The 24416-nt window shown below is 35.3% G+C and overlaps 1 protein-coding gene across 10 annotated transcripts in view; it reads right to left on the reverse strand.

Annotated features, from left to right (window-relative positions):
• LOC137821749 (BEACH domain-containing protein B) overlaps window positions 1-24416 on the reverse strand; it is a 67084-nt gene that overhangs the window by 31667 nt on the left and 11001 nt on the right. For all 10 annotated transcript variants that reach the window (XM_068626497.1, XM_068626493.1, XM_068626489.1 and 7 more), the window contains 13 exons: window positions 22118-22579; window positions 21859-22017; window positions 21612-21761; window positions 16497-16652; window positions 16273-16314; window positions 15799-16143; window positions 13877-14050; window positions 13585-13745; window positions 13150-13474; window positions 7417-7849; window positions 6976-7321; window positions 6706-6894; window positions 2948-3203 (listed from right to left, as the gene is read on the reverse strand). In XM_068626497.1, coding sequence (XP_068482598.1) covers window positions 2948-3203; window positions 6706-6894; window positions 6976-7321; window positions 7417-7849; window positions 13150-13474; window positions 13585-13745; window positions 13877-14050; window positions 15799-16143; window positions 16273-16314; window positions 16497-16652; window positions 21612-21761; window positions 21859-22017; window positions 22118-22579 — 3198 coding nt within the window. The remainder of the gene's footprint in view (window positions 1-2947; window positions 3204-6705; window positions 6895-6975; window positions 7322-7416; window positions 7850-13149; window positions 13475-13584; window positions 13746-13876; window positions 14051-15798; window positions 16144-16272; window positions 16315-16496; window positions 16653-21611; window positions 21762-21858; window positions 22018-22117; window positions 22580-24416) is intronic.

Consider the following 24416-nt stretch of genomic DNA (forward strand, 5'->3'; position numbering starts at 1 on the left):
GTGGTGAAGGATGATTGTAAAATTACTTTGTGTCTCTTTTGTATCTAACACTTCTTTATCCAAAGCAACATCATCCTCTGCACTTCACAACTTTGAATTTAGATTAACAAGTGTGTTTGTTGGTTTGCAGACTATTTTACTTGTTTCTTGTAATAGATCAGTAATGTACTTTTTTTGAGATGCGAATATCCCAATCTTGGAATGCGCTATTTCAACTTTCGAAAAATAATTCAACTTTCCTAAAAGTTTTAATTTCAAATTCTTTGGCAAGACTATGGCTCATCCTTTGTTCCTCCCTTTCATCATTTCCACTAACAATGATATCATCCACATAGATCAATAGAACTGTTACTCCCCCAAAATCAGAATGCTTGATCAACAAAGTGTGGTCCCCTTGATTTTGTTCTGTATTTAAGGCTCGTTATAACTTTAGTGAATCTTCCAAACCATGCTCTAGGTGACTATTTAAACCAATATAGCGCTTTTCTGAGCTTGCAAAATGTGTTGGCCTTAATCTGCCCAATATAGCCAAGTGGTACTTCCACATAAAATTCTTCTTCAAGATCCCCATATAGACCAATAGAACTGTTACTACCCCTAAATCAGAATGCTTAAACAAACGGCGGTCCCCTTGATTCTGTTTGTATTTAAGGCTCATTATGACTTTAGTGAATCTCCCAAACCATGCAAGGTGACTATTTCAACCCATATAGTGCTTTTCTTAGCCAAATGATACTTCCATGTAAAATTCTTCTTCAAGATCCCCAAGTAGAAATGCATCATCAAATTGACACAAGTTCCAATCATTGTTTGCAGCCGAAGACAAACCAATCATGGTTTACGCTAACTGCATTCATTTTTGCAACTTGTGCAAAGGTCTCCAAGTAAACCACTCCATAAGTTTGGATGAATCCTTTAGCCACCAGCCTGGCCTTATACCTCGAAATAGCCCCACTTGCACCCAACTGGTTTTTTTTTCAGGTGGTAGGGTGACTATGTTTAGCAACTGCATTTAAACTTCATCTTGTTGGGGTGTGTATACACATGAGGATTCATGAATTATCCCTTCCTTTTGAAAGAAAGAATCTACGGTATGATTGAAATAATCTTTAGCATTTTCTGACCTAATTTTCTTGATAGCATGTCAAATTGTCCTCCCCAATGTCTTGTCTATAAGTGTATCCATAAAAAAACCACACTACATAAGAGGTAAGTTTTTGTATAGAGATCAGGTTTGTGGATAATTTAAGAACTTGTACCACATTTTTTAGAATATGGTTAGGTTTATTCAGACATCTGCTTCGCCAGCTACAATTATCATGTTTCCATCAGCTGTGGAAATGTTTTGTTGCTAGGACATAGGCACTATGTGGAAAAGAATTTAGGATTATGTGTCATATGATCAATGGCTCCATAGTCTAAAATTAAGTAGTGGGTGAAGGGCATATTTCAGACACTAAATCCAAAAGAAAATGGTAACTTACCAGAATATGTTAATGAACAAAAAGATGTGGGTTTTTCCAATTTACTAAGGAAGGACCTTACTCTTCTTAGCTCCTCATGATTGAGTTGAATAGATCCTCCTTGTCTTTTAGGAATAGCAACAACATGACCTGTTTGACTTCCGCCCTTGGGAGGTCCTCCTTTGCATTCCCAATCTTTGCTTTGGTGTTTTCCATGCAACTTTTAACATTTGTCCCTAGTGTAGCATGGCTTGTTATAATAAGTACACCATACTTCATCATTTTTCTTCTCCATCTTTGTAAGTGAGCCTCCATCATTTTTCTTCTCCATCTCTATAACCATGGTAAGAACCATTGCAGAACTTTCTGCAATAGGAGTCTCTAACATTAGATTCTAACTTTCTTCACTCCAAATAATTGCCATGATTTCATCATTAAGTCTTGGAACTTTTTCCCTTCCCAATATTTTTGAATTCTGACTTGGTCATATCCTTCATTTAGACCTACCAAGAAATCATACACTCGATCATGTTCAATGTACTCTCTTAGAATTGATGAATCCTTAAAAAACATGGCCTTAATGACCTTGTAGTGATCCATTCTCATCCACAAAGCTTTAAGCTAATTAGAATACTCAGTAACAGTTCTAGTGCCCTATTTGGTTGACATGGTTTTCATCTTCACACCATAAATCTGTCCAGCATATGATGCCTTAGAATATGTTTCCTTTATAGCGATCCGTATTGCTTTTTCTGAATTAAGGAACATACATGTGTCATTGATTTATGGAACCATTGACTTCCATAATCATACCATGATCATAGAGTCTTATTCATCCTAGATCTAGGATCATCTTCCGCAAGGGCATCATCAGTTAAATAGATAGCCTTTCCTTTCCCTATCAAAATGGTCTTAATGAGTTGTGACCACTTGAGATCTTTTCCATTCAACTGATAGGCTGAATGAACATTCTGCAATTCTCCTACGAGCTTGTCTCCACTTTCCATTTCAGTCATTACAAATATGTGCAATTAAGGCACAAAGAGGGAAGAATGAATCTGGACGAAACACACAATGAAGACTACGATGAATCTGGGCACAAAATGAATCGTACAACAATGAAGACTGTAATTAAATCACATCATCAGAGGTTCCCAAGGATCAGGAACTCTGATAGCATCTCAAGTTCTGAAGAAAATAATTTCTCATTCAGTCTCATTACTTACATCTTATGAGTAAACATACATTAATTGGTTAAATTTGGAAACATGCACTGTCTGTTCTAGGAAACAAATCCCTCAGATTGTAGGATTCATACACTAGAAATAAAAAAAAGGATACAAGTAATATACAAAATTAAAAAGTACTTGGAATAAAATTTTGAAACTTCCTAAAATATCTACACACAATTTAATCCTTGAAATTCTATTTTGCAATTGTCTAGAACTAGCACCCAAAAAATTAGGAATCTACATGTCATATACCTGTTTAGGGCTAGCACCACCAAGAAGAACATCAAATAAAGTGGCACATAGATTCTCTGTCTGTGGAAAGCAAAACAGTCTATCAGATATAGCTGAGAAAATCGGTTGCATTCGGATTTTCCTTTGGCTATCAGAAATAGCTCTAGGTCTTCCCACTGGGAGGTTAAAGAATCTTAACCCTTTCTTCTCAGTTGGAAGGGCAACCAAAAGCCTTCCTATGAATTGTAAGCTCAACAATCTAATAGATTCATATCCCCTAGGACAAACCAAAAATCATGAGCAGTTATAAGAACCAGATATACATTAACCAAATTCATAGAAGTTCTTATGTAACCTTGAATCTACATGTTAGTTGTACAAACCAATAATTTAGACATCTTTCATAATTTCTTGATAAAGAAAAATAAACATTTCTTTCATAGAAAAAGAAATTTCTTAAGGGAGAAGAGTCCAAAAGATATTGGGGTTTGCATAGTTCATAAAAACACTGAACTCTGAAATTTCATTTACATTCAAGTTTTAGACCAAGATACACTTAGTTTTTAGAGTATGAACAAAACAAAAATAAGAAACCAAGGGAAAGGAATAATGAGCATAGTAATTTGTACACTATACATGGAATTTATTTCTACACCCCTCTAAAGCTGGAACACGTAATACAAGGTTATGTCAACCAAGCTTTCGAATAGTACAAAGCAAGAGGACAAAGACAACATCCTAAGACATAGACAAGGTCATTGGGATATCTTTAACACAAAGGGGTAGGGAAGTCTCATTTGACTCCAATTTGGTTCTCTTGCCAAAAAGTTTTTTTTTTTTTTTCGGATCAAATCAACAAGGGTTAAGTCTTCATTATCACTTTGTTTTGTGTATTTCAATGTCTGATACGAAAGCTTTAAGAGAGGAATTGAAATCATTTTAGAAAGTGGAGTTTAAGGCCACTTGTATATTATAAGTTGACCTTATTTCTAGGTGATATGGGGCTTCCCAACACCCCTCCCCCCCCCACACCTAAAATGCTTCTCAAACCAGGCAATTACCAATTTGAGTTGTAGCCTTCGACCATGTTAAATTTAAGCTCAAAACCAATTAGTATTAAGTAAAGTTATCCAATAATATATAAGTTTCACTTCAACTTGGAGCCCTATTTACGAGTTAGTAATTGTCACTGACGTTGTTGGCCATTGTTGTTGAGGTTATTCCTGAGCCAAAATGTTATGCCTCACTCGCCATCACCAAAGACAAGGCTGTGGTGACTTCTCACTTTGAATCTAGAGCAAGAGGAGTTCTCGGACTCAAAGGTGAGGAGCTTTAAAGGTAACAATTAAGAGGTAAGTGTTACAGACAATTTACGCATTGCATTGAAAAGGGGGAAATCACAAGTTAAATATCCTATTTCACAATATTATTACATTGACAATCTCTCTAATAGATATTGAAGCTTTATTGTTGTCATTGATGCCATAAAAATTCCTACCTCGGTTTAAGAAGCCATGAAAGAGGAGAGGGACGCTATTAGCGACATAGATGTAAATATTAAGCTATTTAACTATTACAATTAGCTTTTTACTATTGCAACCTTTTTTAACCTTGTATATGCTTAGCTTGTATCTTCTTTCTCATTCAATGCAATAATAATTCCATTCCCTTTTTGTTAATCTTTTCTCTGTTTTCACTCATCCTAAAACTCTAATATGGTATCAAAGGCCAAGGATTGTTCCGCAATGGCCAATTCAAACTCCCTCCCTTTCGCTTCCCAATATTTTCCCATTCTATAGCTGAAAAACTAGATGATTCCAATAATCTTAATTGGAAACACAATGAACCTGTCATAAAGACATATAGACTTCATCAATTTGTTGTAAACCCAATGATTCCTCCTCACTTTCTTTTAGATGATGACCACAATTCTAGAAAATTAAACCGAACCTATGAAGAATGGGAAGTGCAATATCAAATCTTGCTTACTTGGCTTTAATTAATGCTTTCAAGTTGATCTTGTGTTGAATTATTGGATCTATCCACTCGTATAAGGTGTGGGAACAAATTCATTATCACTTTTTCAGCCAAACCAAGGCACATGCTCAACAACTTTGCACCGATCTACGCGTCACCTTTATTAACAAAAACTATGTCAATTCTTGGGACAAATAAATCCATTGTTGATGAACTTGTTGGAATTGGATGTCCTGTCAAACATGTTGAATATGTTGATGCAATTCTTGAAGGTTTCCTGCATGAATATGCTCCAATAATTTGTCATTGAAAGTAAGTTTGAAACACATATAAAAACAGATGTTGAAGCTCTTCTTCTTGCCCATGAATCCACAAGTACCCAATCTGGTAAGAAAACATTCCTTCCATCGATAAACTACCCACATTCATATTGAACCCTAACTCTTCAAGCTCACAGAACCGTAACAGTTATGCTCATGCAAATTTAAGTCGTTTGCCTTTTTCTGAACATGGTGGTGTTCACATGAGTGCAACAAGCTATCTTTTCTCAAAAACAACTTGGCTCTCAAAATATATTCGGACCTACTTTATATCAATAAGTGGTAGTGCCTTCCAATAAGCCACTCTAACTCGACCATAAATCAGCTTTGTCTTTATACTACTGTACGGTCCCTCCAAGGCACTTAGTTTGATGGACTACATATTTGACCTTCTTCTCTTGAACAATCATTCACTTGAGGCTTTTTATGATACTGATCGGGTTGACAAGCACTCTACTTGTAGAGGGGGAATCTATCATGGTCCCAATTTAATATCTTAGTGGTCCAGCAAGCAGAAAGTAACTACCCACTCATGCACTCTAGCTAAATACAAAAGTTTCGCTCAAACTTTACTAAATTAATGTGGATTTCTGCTTTGCTCATAGAGTTGCAAGTTCCATTCACTACTTTAGAATCAAAGCGTTGTAATCCTTGCTCATGATACAATGTTTAATAGTCATACAAAACACATGGAGATTGATGCATATTTTGTGAGGGAAAAGAATTTAACCAAGCAGCTTTTCATCTAACATTCCAGCACTACATCAGTGGGCAGATGAGGTGACCAAGCCTCTCTTCAGCTCGTTTTACTTTCCTCAGTGAAAAACTCAATGTGCACAGTTTTTTTCTCTTGAAAAATCTTCTCCTTGAGTTTGATGTATTAGAGTATGTTCTTCCCTATTTTGTATATGCACAATTGTAAAGTGTAGTCAGAGTTGCTAGCTATTGCTAACAGCTATCTCACGTAACCTTTTCAGTAAAGGCAGTAAGCTATCTCTTGTGTTGTCAGTAATTAGTTATAAATGCTAATGCAAGCTTCTCTTTTCAACAAGTTAATAGAACGAATACCATTCAGTTTGTTAAACATTTTGTTCAGTTCATCTAACAGCTTTACCTAAAAGTGGATAATACTCACTAGAGAACTGCAGATGATAGGAGGATAGAAGAGGCCATCAATGGAAATAAATCAAGGAGTATGGGAATTTTTGTTGAGAGCAAAGAGTTACAAATTTAGTGAGTGGGTGTGGGACTGAGAGTGCATACCGCTCTGTGAATTTAAAAAGCAAAACTACAACAGTTCAATTAAAAAAAAAATTAAAGCAATGTAGTATTCCATTATGCATGTGACCACAGTAGTGGCTGCCTACAGTTTCACAGTATGCATAGCGAATTCTTCTAAATCCACAATGCTATAGTACCACTATAACTTCTATTTAAGATAAGAAAAATTCATGCAGAGAATGCCAAAGGTGACAGACATACCGCTGGAGAAGATTGACAAAAACCTGACAACCACCAATTATATTAACTTGTTCAACGAAAGAAGCCAGTAATGATATCTGGGAAACAGCACGAATAATCATGTGCAAGACATCTTCAATACAGGCCATATCCTGACTTTTCTCAAAAAAGGCTATCAGAGCTTTTATGTCTCCAGCAGAAATGTTATGTCTGCAAATCCCCAAAAGTTTGGAATGAAAACTAAACAGATTACTGTGAATATCAGTTGAAAGGATAAAGACGAAACTGTACCTGAGACTCATTTCACCAAGACTTAACAAAAGAAGACGGATCTTGTGCATTTCTTCTTTGCTAGGGATTTCTCGTCTTTCCTCAGCAACTTGTTCAGAAATGGAAAGTTGAAGAGGGTTACTTCCAACAAATGATTGAGACTTTACATTATCACAATAGAATTGATGAATTATATCAAGGACACGCGGAAGCCGGCATAGACTCTTCAGTAAACGAGGATCATTGTCAAATTGCTGGATCAGAAACATATATAGTTCACGTTGCACCTTGTAAACAGTGCAAACCCAAATATGAGGATTAAGAAATATGTTACATACGGCCTCTTGCACAAGCAGTTCTGACAGTCCTGAGAAACATTGAAAAGGAAAAAAAAATTGAGGCAAAATAAAAATATCATCAAATGAAAATTAGATAAAGAAGACATGGGAACAAATTACACACCAGAATTGGAAACAACATTAAAAAGATGCCTCAACGCAGAAAGAGTTTCCAAATTAAGTTGTCGCGGAGGAACTGATTGTAACAAGAATCCCAGCACAGAAAATCCAGACACAATATGCATTTGTTGTTGATTTGCTAAATTATCATCTAGAAGAGATGCAATAAGCTCAATAACTTCAGTTGTCACCCACTCCCTCATGGTCTGTGTCAGTGGTGCACCATTTGCAGATTCTCCATCTTTTTCAAATTTACAACACTGAGTAATAAGAGGGAAAAGCACAGATACACCACCAACACAGTATATTATCTGCTGTAGTAAGCGTCTTGAACATAGCTGTGTACCACCAATTACAGCTGCTTCAAAAGAATTCTTATCCAATTGATGATGACTCGTTATTGGTGAAACATTAAACAACATTCTTCCAACACTTGCCTGAAAAAATTAATAAACACAATTGAGTATAGACATCAATGAAATATAACTCAAACATATCTCTTCAATGAACATTATTAAAGTTTGACAGAATAACAAAACAAAATCAAACATGTAAAAGAATTCAACCAACTTATAATATAATAGGTACATGTATTTTTATGTCAAAATCCAAGTAGCTAACTAGTTAGATCTGAGCACCTAACACCTGACAAACGGCACAACTAACACCTACTGAGTTTGTAATAAAAATGAATTATATAACTGTCCCACACTAGTACAAAAAACTGAAGAAATAAGGATTCAAATTGTACTCCAATACCCCCCGCAAGCTCATAAGGAGTGAGGAGCAGGCCTATAATCTACCACTTTTTTAAGATTGCAATACAAAGTGCAGAACCTAGAAGGAGAAAAACCTTCTAAAAGAATGTCACCACATTGCACAATAACAAGGATATGAAAAACATGAATAAGCGTGTTAACAACCTTTTCTCTAACAAACAAAAGTTCCAATTCCATGTTTAGTTCAGGAGTGAAGAACAAGAGTGAAGAACAGGAGTGTGTAAAGAGCAACAGAACTCGTTACAAATATAATTAATGTTAGACCCTCAACAGGATGTGTCAGCAAATTTTAAATTCATTAACAAAGTTTCTTCCAAAATATCCAATGCATACTTCCATTCAGAGATAATAATTACATTGTTTTATTCTGCTACCACAATCCCCAATAAATATTTTAGCCAAAATCTTTAGTATAAAAGTGGTGACAAAGGTGTTGCTTTACCTGTGAGATGTCACAGTAATCAATGTCTGTAAGTACAATATCAACAACATATACAAGATACATACACCCAAGTCATAATAAAAAACGGAATGATTTGCCTTACTGCGAGTCATAACAAATAGTACTAAATTTTCCAAACAAAACTCTAGCAGACAGACTATATCAAGATTCGTGAAAATGACAAATCAATCTAGAAGACACCCCATGAGCAACAAAACCTAAAGGGTGCTCCATATAAAGTTTTGCCTACAAATTCCCATTAAGAAAAGTATTTTTAAAGTTTAGTGGAAAAAGAGGTCATTCTTGAAGAGCGGTCATGGCTATTAATAAGCAAATAAAGGCTACATTTGCCATCGGCATAGTCCAAACCAAAAATTTGTGTAGAACCTTTAGTCGCAAGGTGAGCTTTGAGACCATAGTACCATCAAGACCAACCTTGATAGCAAAATTCACCTACAACCAACAACAAATTTCCAAGAAGGTAAAGGAACAAGTTCCCAAGTTCCACTATTTGGAAATGAACTTCTTTCACCATGTGGTCTGACGCCAACAAGGATGGCCTAAGGCATCACCTACAAATTTGGGAATTGACATAGAAGAAGTAGACGAAGGGAAAGTACAAAATGCTTGAGATAGTCTATAGTAACTCAAAGCAACATATTAAGAAGATGGATTATGGGTAGAGCATATACCTTTACGAATGGCAAAGAGAATAAGGTTCAATTGTCGGTGCCAGAGGGATGGAGGAGTTGGCAAAAGAAGAGTGTCATCAAATGGACGATGCCAAGTCTGCCGACTACTGTACACCTGAAGGGTAGGTGGAGGTGGGGGATCTTTAGGTCCACTAGACACAACAAGAGGAGCATGGACAATTGGGATATTGAATTGATTAAATGGAAACACCTTAGGAGAATGGGACTTCAAATAAAAGGAAGACTTAATGAAAATAAAATCTACTAAAATGAAATAATGGTTCAAAGAAAAAGGGAAACATTTATATTCTTTTTGTGATCTAGTGAATCCAAAAAACACATTTGTGTGACCTGGCAGACAATTTATCAAGACCTGGACAAAGTTATTAACAAATCATGTGAACCCAAAAAACTTTAAGGAGTAAGGGATGGACAAATTCATGAGGAAATAAAATAGAATCATAAATTTTATTATTTAAAACCAAATTCTGTTATTTAACAAAAGACAAATAACTCGAAGTAGTCAAAGGCGATAAAAAAGATTTAATATTAGTAATTTGAAGTATATTCTTTGCAAAAATGTCGAGGTGATTCAACACCAATGATGCATGAGAATTTCATATAAGAAAGTCATGACACCACTTCCAACCCAAAACCTTAAGACAATGGGTATGTGACTTTTCTTTCTCATATAGTGCTCTTCAGAATCATTCCTACTCAATATGGGATAAACTCAAACTTGGAATTCTAACAATCACATCTCCAAATGCAAGTTTCTTCCACATTGGTACTTCTGCACAAGAAACATTGGTTAGCCATTTGTACCGCCTTTTTTATCACAACAGGAGATGATTACCATCATGGTTATCAAACTCGCTAGTAAACTCGTTGACTCGTCCGAGTTTACGTATCAACTTGGCCTTACCGAGTTAACTCGATAGTAGACTCAGTTTTTGCATAAGCTCGGTAGACTCGGCGCAGACTCAGAGAAATCGGAGTAGACTCGCAACTCTGGTCCGAGTTGGCGAGTCCAGCTGGGTTTTCTCTTAACCCTAAAACGATATCGTTCTGAAGGGGAAATTAGGGTTCGCGTTTCATTTTCGTTTGTGTCTTCTGTGGAGTGCAGCGGTCGATCGAGTGGAGCGTTCGCAGGCTGCACATGGTTCGTGTTATGGTTGCGATGTTCGCAGTGGTCGTGGGTTGCAGGTGGATCGTGCGGTGGTTGCAGTGATCGCGGTGGTCGCGGATTGCAGGTGGGCGCGGGTTGCAGGTGGTCACAGGTTGCAGGTGTCGCAGGTTGCAGGTTGAAAGTAGACTATTACGAGTCGAATCTACAGAACTCCCACGACTCTACGTAGACTTGCGAGTTTGACAACCTTGATTACCATAAACCCCTTGTCAAGAAGACTTTTGATAAAAGGAAGTCTAACAATACAGGATTCAACTACTCACATGTTTGATCCAAATTCAACACATCAATTTGTTAAATATATTATGTGCGAAAACGTCTGGTTGATTCGACCCTTATGAGCCATGAGCATTTTATTAAAGAAAGTCAAGACACTACTTCCAACATAAAACGTTAAGGCAATGGGTATGTGAGTCTCCTTTTTTATATATTGCTCTACAGACTCATTCATACTCAATGTGCAACAAATTCATCCTTGGAATTATAAGAGGTAATGTGAACTGTGGCACTTGAGTTTAGAACCCAAGTGCTAAGAGAGTCGGATTTGATGAGGCTAACAAAAGATATACCTGTCTAGAAGCAATGGAACTAGAGTTCTAACAATCCTCATACCCCGTTGTCCTGAAGTATATAAAGAAGATGGACCCAAATTAGACGATTGTCAGGAAGCAATTTGGCCAACTGCAACAAATCAGTCATTTTACACTCTTGTTACGCCCTTTGCCTGGCTTGCAAGGGCAATTGTAATCCCCACGCTGACATACCAAAATAGAAGTCATCAAAGGGTAGGAAAGTGGAAGTATAGGTAGGCAACACTTAGGACCCCAAAATTTGATCACGAACATATGAATAATCATTAGGAAGTTCATGAAAGACCAACAACATTAAAATCTTTGACTATTGCTCTAGTTCTAGAAAAGGAGTGGAGGCAAAAGGAAATAACTCATTGAAGTCATAAATAAGAGCGTGAACATTACCCAAATATTCTTAGTCATTGTACCATTAAGACGTCTAAGAGCAACAATATTGAGAAGATTTTAACAAACACCATGAAGACGTTAAGTATCATTATTGTATAATAGTTTGACCTATTCCCAAACTTCTAAACATGTCTTATTATACACACAAAATATTTGTTTTAGTAATGAGTGAATTGTAAACTTGAGAACAATACATAATTAACCATCAAATTTCAACCAACACGAAATATCATTTTTAGCAACAGTGGCCATAGTTTGAGTAAGATGATCAACATAACATTGACTTTTAAGCCTGAGTTGAATGTTTGACGCCAAAGTATCCTAATTAATTCCACCTAAATTATCAATGAATATATACACATTGAAATAATTGATATAGATAGAACTTAAACATGGTAGCAACAGAAGAGGCCACGAATAAAAGACAGAGAAACCCTAAAAAACAAATGAAGCCTAATCAAGATGATAATGCCAGATCCAAAGAGAAGGGGACAAGGTGATCTTTGTTGGTGGTTGTCGCACCGCCACGCACAACGGAAAGCAACGCAACCCCTGAGTTTGGAGTGGTGCATGCAGCGCGTCACAACTCCAATCACCGCGTTCAATGCGGTATGTTGGTCACTTGGCATGGACGATCTCAATGGTAGCAGCACAACAATGGCGATGCGATAGTGGCAAAAAATTAATATTGTTAAACAAGTTTCAACAGGGAGTCAAGTATTAAACCTAACTTAATCCTTTGTGTGTATTGAGCACATAGGGTTATGTATTTATAAATAAGAAAATACAAAGATAAAAGCCAAGCCCATTACATCTAATAAACATATTACTTGAACTATGTGAGAAAATAAAGAACTATTTTATTAATAACAATGACCAATTACATTCTCATAATCTCAATTTGCAATAATTACATCTCTAAAATGAGAAAACAAAAGCAAATGGAAATGACCAAGAAAATTCTAAACGTGAGAACAAGTACAAGAAAAAAATGGTGAAAAGAGTGAGAACAAGTACAACAAAATATATATATGTATATATATATATGTGTGTGTGTGTGTGTATGTGTGCGGGCGCGTGTGTGTGGAAAAAGGTGAGAACAAATACAAGAACAAAAATGGCTATAGCCTATTATTCTTTGTTCTTAAGTTAGATACATCCAAGATACAACTTTATTGACGTACTACAAATGATAAACAACTATTTTAGCAGGGCCAAAGATGACAATTGTAGTACTTTCGACGAGGATTTTGATGGATAAATATAAGTTATTGGTTCAGCGTCCATGAGCGAAGCAAAGGATTAGGGTTGAGGAAGAAAAGAGAGAGGATTGAACAAGCTCAGAGATACCAAACTGATGTTTGGGAGGAGAAAGTTGAGGAAAAGAATATTTGTTAAGTAGAAAGAATTAAACCAAAACAATATAGGTACATGCATTTATGCCTCAAAATCTAAGTAACTAACTAAATGTGATTTAGTTAGTAAGATTTGAGGACCTAACACCCTAGTCAGCTTGATACAAGAAAAGGAAATATTCTAACTATTCTACAGTCGTACAAGTAAAGAAAGGAGTAAAACTATACTCCTGATAGAGATAAATAAATATTAAATAAGCATGGCATGTACAGTCATATAGAAGATTAAAAATTATGGACCTGAGCATTGAGTCCGAAGATAATTCTTGATGCCAGACCATCTTTAGCATCAAGAATCCCACTTGGTACTTTATCACCCGGAAATGAAAGAGGCAAAGCTTCATTATCAAGGAAGGAATACATATAACTTGGTCCAAGAGAGTAGATACTTTGTACTTGTTCAGCAGAAATGGCATCGTTAAATAAATAAACAGGGCCAATTTGGCCAAAAAATGGGCATGAATCTCCGATGGATTCAAATGTAAGCACATTGTCTTCATAGTGAGGCATCTTGAGTTTAGCACCAATCATGCAACTTGTTAATGATTCACTGACTTTTGCATACCTAAATAAATAAAGCATACAACCAAACCAGAGTGTCACAAGAAATTTACCAATTAATCACGAAAATAAAATCACTAAAATAGAAAAAATAATAATTAGCATGGTTTGAACCTGCATCTTTCAGATGACACAAGATCACCATCCAAGTAACATCTCAACATGCTACCAGCAGAAAAGGCTCTTCCTATGCTATGAGTTAAACAAAGAAAATGCCATCTCTTCCTAACTAAATTAACACGCAGATCCACGCGCTGCCTCTTCATATTTATTGACTGCAAGGGACAGACAAATTCAGCCAGCAAAAATAAATTCATCAAAGTAAGGCTAACTAAAGCAACAAAAAAGTGTCAAAGAACAATACACAACTTGACAAAAGAACTAATTTTTCATAACTATTTCCAACCTCAAAAGTGAGCTTCTCCTTTGCAAGCACGGCCAAGGACCCTTTCCCATTTTCAGAAAGAAAACTGAAAAGACCCATTGCTCCATTTCTAGGGAAATTCTCAATCCTAAGCCAACAGGAAAAAGAAAAACCCTTATTGAGAGGCCACTGCAGTGGAGTTTTCAGCATGATACCCTGCAAGAATTTGAAAGGAATGAGATAATAGATGGCATAATAATGGAGTTTTTATAGGTTTGTTGTTGGTGCTCTTCTGTATGTAACTATCAGCGGACCAAAGATATGTTTTTTGGTTAACAAAAGTGTTGGAGATCCAAGATTGTGTATAGGTAAGGCCAAATTATAGTATACGAGCGGAGTACAAACCTCACCTTACAATATGCTTTTGTATGTATGGTTGTCTTAGGCTAAACTCACTTACTAAAATCTTATCAAAATCGTTTAGAGTCTATCCTGGTGATGTTTGTTTGAGCCTATCATGTCACTCGCTATCAGGCTGCTATCGAACGAACCACAATTATCAAGTCTCGCACTCGATATGTTCATTCCTTGACGTCTGAAGGTGTGTTGGAGATCTCATCAACTAGAGATAACTCCAATTGTAGTGTATAAGTGGGATGCAAACATCACCATATAAGCCAGTTTTGTGAGGTTGAACTAGGCATAAACTCACTTTCTAAGAAAAAGTGTGCTTGTTTATGTCAGCTCGTCTAGAATCTCAATGCGTTATTGCTAAACGTTTTCTATTATATCTTTAAGGTACTCTAAAGTGTAGTCTGCATATCTCTTCTGTTGTACCTCATCAGCCTTCATCTATAGTGCCTTTTGTGATGCTCATTGGGCTACCGGTCCTGAAGATAGATGATCAACTTCTGGTGTTGCAATCTATCTAGGTCCTAACAAAGCCACTTTTACCAACAAGATTTCTTTTTCTTTGATCTAAACCTCAAGTTATCTGAGTTGCCTATTTTTTACATCCATCATAAGCTTCTAAGGGATGTTAGAGATATGTTCTTCTCTGCTTTAGTAGTGTATAGTGTATTTTGTTTTTGTTAATAGTTTCCAAACAGCTACCTGTTATCACTGTGGTTTGACAGTTGTAGTTTGTTACAACTGAATAATCTTTCAATGCAGTGCTACTCTACCCATATATTCATAGGATTTGTATGAGGTTCACTGACTTTTGTATTTTCACAAAGTAGTGAATTACATTTCTAGTCAGTTTCAATAACATGGACTTCCCATTTTAAGTTACATACTTTTAGGAACACAGAATATGTATATGCAGCTGAGGCATGCAGATATTTTGCAGTTGGAATAAGAGCAGAAAATAACACCACCAGCTTTTACAATCTCTGGGTAAGTCTAGTTTTTGGAGCTTCGTTATGAATAAAGCCTAATTTAGTTGGGAAGAGGGGAGATTCCCTTATCAACTTGGCAAAGGATCAGATAGCTCTTCTAAACTAATGGTTTCCTTGTATATCTTTCACTAACAGTCTGCCCTGTAAATTGTTTTTATAGGGTTTTTATACTCATTTTTCTTCTCTCTTCTAATAAACCTATTAATATAAAAGATGTTTAACATTCAAATATGGCCCTTCTCTTCTTCCATTGATGTCAGATAGTTATACCATAACTATAACTATATGCTGAATATTGTATATTTAGAATGGAAGAAAAAGTACTGTTGGTACCTGTTGAAATCTAATGTTATTTTATTATTATTTCTTTTGTATGTACCCAGCTTTAGGGTTAGGGTTTCAAGTAAATGTGTGGCCTCCTTTAGTAACCATATATATACACATCAATAAAAAGTTAAAACATTTATTTTCTCCATCTTATTTATTAAAGTTGGTATATTTCAAATGTAACTAAAGAAGAATTGGGAGATCTAGATATACGTCTATAATGGCTTCAAGACTTACAGAATCAATTCCATCAAGATCAAAAAATGCAGTTGGCCCCTTTTCATGTAGCATTGCCAAGAGGCTTGTTAACAAAACAGAGCAGTACTGCCTCCTCATCCCAACTTTCTCACTTCTGAGTAAAGCAAAGATTTTTCGGATGTCCTTCCCTGATATGCAATGCCCACCAATGGCTTGAATTAACTGTGCAATCTGAAAGATCACACTGTCACTATCTTCTTGAGAAAACCAATTAAGAAGAAAATCAAGCATTCCTGCTCTGACACAAGAAGCTCTATTAGAAATGGAATCTTTGAGCAGTTGCTGAAACAGGTCCAGTCCATGATGCTTCAATGACTCACTGCTCTGCCCAATCACAAGATAACAAGCAATAAAACAGATGGCATTATTTTCTTAAAACAAACTTTAACAACTACTAAGATAACACTTAAAGGAAAGTTTATTAGAAAACAAAGAGGGAAAGGAATTGCAAACCTTTTGCAGTACAATCAGATATAATATTATTACATCTTCATTCTGAAATCAATAAATGAAAGCAGAAAAAATAAGAACACAAAACAAGATTTATTAAATGATTTAACAGAACTAAATAAGAAAGCACCAGGGTCCACCCGAAACCACTTTCATTAGTTTCTTCGAATAGAAAATGAAACATTGCAGTTGGACCAAATAATTTATGGAAGCTACTAGCACATCACCTTTATCATAGGACTCATTTTGTCATCATATTTTCCATCAACAAGCATATCAAGCAAAGCATCTAAAAGGCCTTTACTTGAATGCGACTGGCAAAAATCCAACAGCAGACTTTGCAGAGTCTGGTAGCCCTTTCCAGCTAGAGCTCTAAATGCCACCTGCAAGGGATAATAATACAAGAAACTTTTGAATTGGAATGCAATGGTACAATGCACAAAGCTACAGTAAATCGAACATAACATTCCAATATAGATGCAAATCAAAAAGGACGACACTTCAAAAGGAATTCCAGCCTATACTCAAATTTAGAAAATAAAAAAATTTAGGCTTGTGCAAGACCTAGTGTATTATTTTTCACTTCAATAAGCACCCATCAATTTCTCCTGGAACACATTATTTGCCATGAGATAAGGTCTGCACAAGGATCAGTGAACCTCTTCGCTCTATTAGGATTAGAAATGAAAACAAAGAGTGAAGCAACAAGAGTAAAAAATAAGAAAAATGAAAATAACATTGTTTGGATAGATAGAGAAAAAGAAAAATGTAGAAATTTCTTTCAACTTGTTTGGATGAAGTGAAGGTAGAAATAAAAAAAACATTGCACTAAAAAGCTTTCTAGACTAATGAAAAAAAAAACTTGTAAATGGAACCCATCGAAAAAAACTCTCTTTCTTCCTATTGCTCCCTTCAAACGAAGGGTGGAAATTTGTTATTTCCATCCTATTGTTTTCATCTTTGTTACCTTCCTCTACAATTAGATTATTGCAACCGAATAAACACAGTTACAAGTCTACAGTACTGGCAGTCAATCTAGTAACCTACATAAGAAGAAGCAGTTACGTCTTCATTAAGTTAAGATCCAAGGTGCTAAAACACATTTGAATAAAAAAATCTCAAGGCTGCTGAACAGACCAGACAGTAAAGGCTCAATAAAGTAAAACAATACAGTCCTGAGTCACTCTCTTTTGCGGGAAGGTTCAATGATAACAAAATGTCTTTTCTCACTAGGTGGTGTCAGCTACATGAATTAAAGAGACACCAAGAACATTCTCAAAAACCAAATAATCGAAAAGACCATTTACTTCAAGAATTTTTCTATAAGTTAATTTAACCGTATTTTCCACTCAGCATAATGGTCTATATAAGATAATCAGTGCTAAACCAAGAAGTGTTATATGTCTTCCAATGTCACCTTTTTTTAACCAACACCCTTCTTCCCTCATAGATAGGACACTCATTTTGTCCAACATGTCCTACCTGTACCCTTAGTTGAGTCTTTCGTTCCTTCTGCTCATGACACCCAAAATACCACGTAGAATCCTCTTGAACCATCATCACCACCTCCTATTACCAATCAACACTTAATACCTCAGCTCCTGATCATGATGACTCAAGTTGACCCACTGTCATTCACAAAGGTACTCCCTCTACCCATAATCCTCATCCCATTTACAATCTTCTTAGTTACCACCAATGTAGTCAAACTCATAACTCGTACGAGGATCAGGAAGAAAATAAAAGATCGTAACTCGAGGATAGTAACTAGACTCGTAAGAGTTACTAACATATGAAAAATATTATTGTTTCCAAAAGTATTTGTCCTCATTATTCTTCTCTAGTAATGATGTTGTCATAGGGTCTTTGTCATCCTCCATAAAAGTGAAATCTTGCAACAGAGGAAAACGTGACAACTCAAGGACCTCAACTTCTTGAAAACTCTCCCCCTGAAGCTAAGAACTAGGAAAGAAGGTGTCCGTTTCATAAAAGGTGACAACCTTGGAGACATAGACTTTATGACTTTAAGGGTGATAACATTTGTACCGATTTTTGTTAGAGGCATAACTGATGAAGACACATTTGATGGCCAGAAGATCTAACTTACCACGATAAGGACAACGAACATGGACAAAAACATGACAACCAAAGCCACGACTCGGAAGACTACTCATAATGGGAATAGAAGAATAGAATGTGGTCTTAAGTTGAAAAAGACTAACACCTTCTAGAACCCGAAAGGGTAATCTATTAATCAAATAAGTGATAGTCAGGATTGTTTCTGCCTAATAAGATCTAGGAACAGATGTTTGGAAGAGTAAAGCTCTAGTAACCTCAAGGAGATGATGATTTTTCCTTTCTACAACCTCATTTTGATGAGGAGTGCTCACACAGGTTAATTCATTAACAACTCCATTTTCCTTAAGGAACTTGGAAAGGTTTTGGTTCACATATGTTCTTCCATTATCAGAATATCTTAATTGGGCTTCCAAATTGTCTTTGAACCATTCCATAAACATTGACAAACAAGTGAAAAACTTTGAACTTATTTGTCATGAGAAATATTCAGGTAACCTCAGTACAATCATGAATAAATAAAACAAACCATCTTGCACCCGAGATATTAGGAATAGGTGAAGGTCCCAACACATCTTAATGAATAAGATCAAAAGGTTTAGAACTTCTATTATTCTTGGGAAGAAAGGTTTGTTCGATGGTGTTTAGCAAGCTGACAAACATTACAATGAAAAAACTCAAAGACACTTTTGTGAATAAAAAAGAAAATAAACACTTTAGGGTACTAAATGGAGGATGACCAAGACGATTGTTTTGAAGCCATATTGAGAGGATGACGAGGATTCAAGACCTAGTTGAAGATTAGCAGTGAGTGCCTGCAATCTGGCACACTCTTTATTTTCTTCATGTTGTAAGTAGTATAACCGGCCCAGCTCTTTAGCAATTCCAATCGTCTTTCCTGTGTCAACATCCTGGAAAACACAATTCGAATGAAAAAACACCACTGCATAATTTAAATTTTGGGTAACCTTATGAATAGACAAATTATTAAATAGTTTGGAAACTGATGGAGATCCCACATCGACTAGAAATAAGGACAATTTCATTGTATATAAGTGGGTGCAAACCTCAACCCTATGAGCCGGTTTTATGGGGTTGAGTTAGGCTCAAAAGTCCACTCTGTAACATGGTATCAGAGTCATTTTCGATTCTATCCTAGCGAGTATTTGTTGGGTTTATAAGGCCACCACCCATAATATGTTATTCCACGCACGAGCTTCTATCTATCACTCTCGGCGTGAGGGGGGTGTGATGGAGATCCCACGTCGACTAGAGATAAGAACATTTCATTGTATATATGTGGGTGCAAACCTCAACCCTATGAACCGGTTTTATGGAGTTGAGTTAGGCTTAAAGTCCACTCTGTAACAGAAACATATAAAGCACATTTTTTTTAAAAAACAAAGGTTGAAGGTGGATGTTACCACAACCAGTAACGAGGATATTGGAACCATAAGCAACAATAATATGTTGGTTACCAAATAAAACAATGTAGGATGAAAAACAAAAGGAATGAGGTGTCATATGGTCAGTAGCAAAGAGTCTATAATCCAGATATTTTCATTACTAGAAGCATTAAAGGATAAGAAGTTAAAACTCTTACCACTCGTGATAAAGGAACAAAAGTTAGATGTCTTACTAAGGGAGTCCATGAGAGCTCATAACCGACTGAGCTTTGCAAATCAGGGAAGGTAGCGGTCTCATTCACAAAACTTGCCGGAAAATGTTTTTCGATGGCTGTCTCTGGCAGTCAACGATGGCGGCAAAGGCGGCAATTAGCGGTCAACAATGCAAGGTGATCGTCAACGGAAAAAAGGTCGCAACAATAAACGTTGTCCAAAAAATGAAGCAGAGTCTCCCAGGATCGGGAGCTCTGATACCAAGTGGAAAGAGAAAGATTGAATGTATTTCGGAATGTATTTATAAATGTGATTAAAATCTAAATTTATAGACTATTTACAACCTAATTAAGGAAAGAAATAATAGGTAATTAAAGTTATATCAACCAAATCAAATCACCAAAAGATATCAAACTTGTCCTAATAAATAGAAAACGGAATTTGCACTAATTATGGAATAAATTACGCAACATAAACTATAGGATTTTCCTATGGATCCAAACCTAAAATTAATGGTAGAACATGGATAAGTTTTCTCTGATCTAGAAAAATTTAGAAGACTAGTTGCAAAACCTATCTATCTTACCATTACTAGACTAGATTTGTCTTTTGTCGTTGGTGTTGTGAGTCAATTCATGCAAAATCCTGGTATTGATCATTGGAATGTTGTCATCCATATTCTAAGCTATCTCAAAAAGGCTCCAAGACAAGAACTACTTTATAAAAATAAAGGGAATACCTAAATTTTTGCATATTGTGATGTTCATTGGGTTGGTTCTCCCATGGATAAATGCTTCACTACATGATATTGTATTTTCTTTAGAAAAAATATTATCTTCTGGAAAAGCCATAAACAAAATGTTATTTCCCGATCAACGGTTGAAGTTGAATATAGGGCAATGGTACCCCTAAGTTGCAAGCTTATATGAGGAACAGATCCTCCAAGAAATAGATTGTTGTGACATTCAGCCAATGAAGATGCATTCTGATAACCAAGTTGCTCTACACACTGCTTCCAATCCAATGTTCCATGACATGACTAAACACAAAAATTGACTATCATTTTATTTGAGACAAGTTGTCCAAAGAAATATGCACTGAGTTTATCAGATCACATGATCAACTTGCAGATATATTAACAAAATTCTTGAGAGGACCTGAGATTGAATTTATTGGTTACAAGCTGGGCACATGCAATTAGTATGTGTCATCTTGAGGGGGAGTGTTAGAATAAGTGGTCTTAAAATTTTATTGAAAAGTTGGTGTGTACTTTGTGTTGTACCTAGTTCCTACATATGTCTTTTTTCCTATTCTTATTTTTTTTCCTCCCATACATTTGTATCTGATATCTCTAAAATCACTATCAATATGAGATCCTAAGAAAGTGAAATTCACTCTCAAATTCGCTGCTTATTATTTTGTATTTTTATCAAGTATGTGCTTACTCCAACAACTTATCATTTTTTCAAAATTGATCAACAATCCAAAAACAGCTAAAGGGCATCAAAATAAATAACTTGGAGTAAGATACAATTGGCAAATGTTCTTAACCAAAACAAAACATTTAAAAAAAAAATAACAGCAACAAGTATTTTACTATTACATAACTAGGAAAGAAACAAAGCGGAAAACAATGAAGACAAGTACCTTAGAGGTATCATTACTTGCAAGCAGACAAGTAAGTGTTTGGAGTACATTCAAAACCAATTTCTCCCCGTTGGCTCCATCAAGGTTGCTGTTCAGTAATGATACAACATGCAAAAAGCATTCCCCATCCCGAAATAGAGTTTGATAGTACTAAAGCATCAAAAGCAACATTTCAGTTAAATTGTCAAATGCATGTGAAGCATTTATGTAAATAAAGTAAAGAAATTAATCAATGTCAGACACATACTGCTTGGTTAGCCTGGAGCATATCTCTCATTCCTACCAACAAATCAATAGATAGATCAACAAAACTTCTCTCCCGTTCTTTTAATTGAGTAAACATTTCTAAATACTTAGAGCATAACTGCAACTTTGCTTTTTTATCTTCCTCAGAAAATGGCATAATCTGAAAAAATAAAATAGCCACATTAAAAATGGAAACAGAATACTCAACAATATTTATGACCTAGAAAGGAAAATTCAAGTAAATAGCACATAAAGTATACCTTCATGAGATCGACTATATGTCTAAGCACATCATCTCTCAAACCTTCCACCCAAAATAAATCAAACAGGCAATCAATGCATGTAAAACTATGTAATATCAGCTTGGTATCTTTAGTTGCTGCTAAAAACTTGGCAAATAACTCCATACACACTTTCATGCAATTAAAGCAACTTTGCTTAGTCTCAGGTAAATTGCTTGTACATTGATCTTGAAATGATACCAATTCTTCCATGCGACTTTTCTCATTGGAGGGCTCTATGCTTCTTTGACTTCTATACTCTTGCGCTTGAACACAGGCAACTTGTAGAACACGAGAAACTGCACTCAAGGTCTTGAAGGAATCAATTGTTCTCTCAGGGGAAAGCTGCAAGATGCGAACCAAACTCCTCACAAGAACACATGCAATTTCAGGATTACAAGAAGAATGTTCAAGTGCATCCAGCAAAGAAGACAATTCCCTCTGCAATAAGAAAAAGGAATAAATACTTGGAGAATTATCAAATGATTGAGTTCAATTATACAATACATGCACAAGAATCTACAAAATATATACCCATGAATTTAAATAACACTAGTATGTAAAGGATATACACATCAGAACACTGACGGGTAGAGCATAATTTAAAACAAATATCCAACATAAGTGATATAATAAATCTAGTTTCAGAATGCACTCACTGTGATGCTTAAAATGGCTTGATGACATAAAAATAGAGCTGAAAATGAGTCAAGTTTGGTTTGACTTGACTCAACTTGTATATTTAAATATGTGTGTGTGTGTTTATATGTGTGTGAGTGTGTGTGTGTATATGTGTGTGAGGTGTGTGTGTATACATGTGTATATCGAGGTGGTTCATGAACCAATTGAGTTGCAGTATACATAGTTCAAGTTTACTCACTAATTTAACACGTTCAGTTTTTAAATCAACTTCATCATTTAGTTCATGAACAACGTCAAATGTCAAATCAAGTTTCAAACTATGCTTGCTTAGGTTGATTCATTGCCAACCTTGACAAAAGACCAATGTTCTACTGGAAAATCACATCATCTCCTCTGTACCCATTATGGGGACAAAAAGTCAAACTAGAACAAACTCAGGATGAAACTTCCACTTCATAACACATAACCTTACTGGATATATGCATGCATTATACCCTGAATCTCAAGTAACCATTTCATATAAGAGAGATGAAAAACAATGCTCATTTTTTTCTTCTTATTTTTATCTCCTAAAAGTCTTTCAGAAAAGTTTGTCCAAACAGATCTTAACCCATACTTAAGCCTCAATTTCTCAGGATATTTGAAATTATTCATTTGGTTTATATCTTTTATCATTAGCTTGGGAATATTGCAATGCTTTGTTTGGATAAACTTCTCCATAAGCACTTATACTATGGAAACAAAAATAGGTAAAATGATTTAAGTTACACTCACAAGTTAAAGTCAACTTAATCACTTAGCCTTTATAGATGTTCCCTCATCTAACTTTTCTAGAAGTCAAAGTGAATAAGTTGATTTATGCTTATGGAAAAGCTCAACTAATTTATTTTCTTCTCATATAAGTAAAAAGAAGACTGTCCAAACAAATCATAAACAAACATCAATTCTGTGTTATAATTATAGAAATAAGGAACTTATCTTATATAATAAAGAATATATAGATTATATACATATTATTAGAAACTTTTTTATTTGGTCCCATATAAAATCTAGAGAAGACTTTCCAAACAAAACATAAACAGACACATCAATTCCTAAGTTTTGTAATTGTAGAAATAAGGAACTAATCTTACATAGTCAAGAATGATGCATAATCAGGAGAAGTATTCTGTAATTAAGTGCAGATTTTATTCTTTGTTTATTAGGACAGATTTGTTAGTGATTTGATTTGTACAACTTTAATATCCCATTATTTCTTGCTTTCATTACCTATTATTTTTTTCCTTAATTAGGTTGTAAACAGTCTATAAATTGAGACTGTAATCACATTTGTAAATCACATCAGAAATACATTCCATCTATTTCTTTCAACTAAGAATATCTAGATTATATATGCATTATTAGGAAGGTTTTTATTTAGTTCTGCATCATATCTTTAATATGTGAAGATATCAAATCTACTATATTTATTGTATTGATTTAATTTTCTGAATATAAATAAATATAAATAGAGCACAAATGTTGTCTCAGAAAAACATGGTTTCAGTTCAATCTTCTCTCTTTCCTAGAGTTTAACACGATATCAGAGCCATTTTCAAAAACTATGTTGGTCCAGTAAACCCACAATCTCTAGAGG

The sequence above is a fragment of the Phaseolus vulgaris genome, chromosome 9 (genome assembly GCF_000499845.2).
Source record: "Phaseolus vulgaris cultivar G19833 chromosome 9, P. vulgaris v2.0, whole genome shotgun sequence".
NCBI classification, from domain to species: domain Eukaryota; kingdom Viridiplantae; phylum Streptophyta; class Magnoliopsida; order Fabales; family Fabaceae; genus Phaseolus; species Phaseolus vulgaris.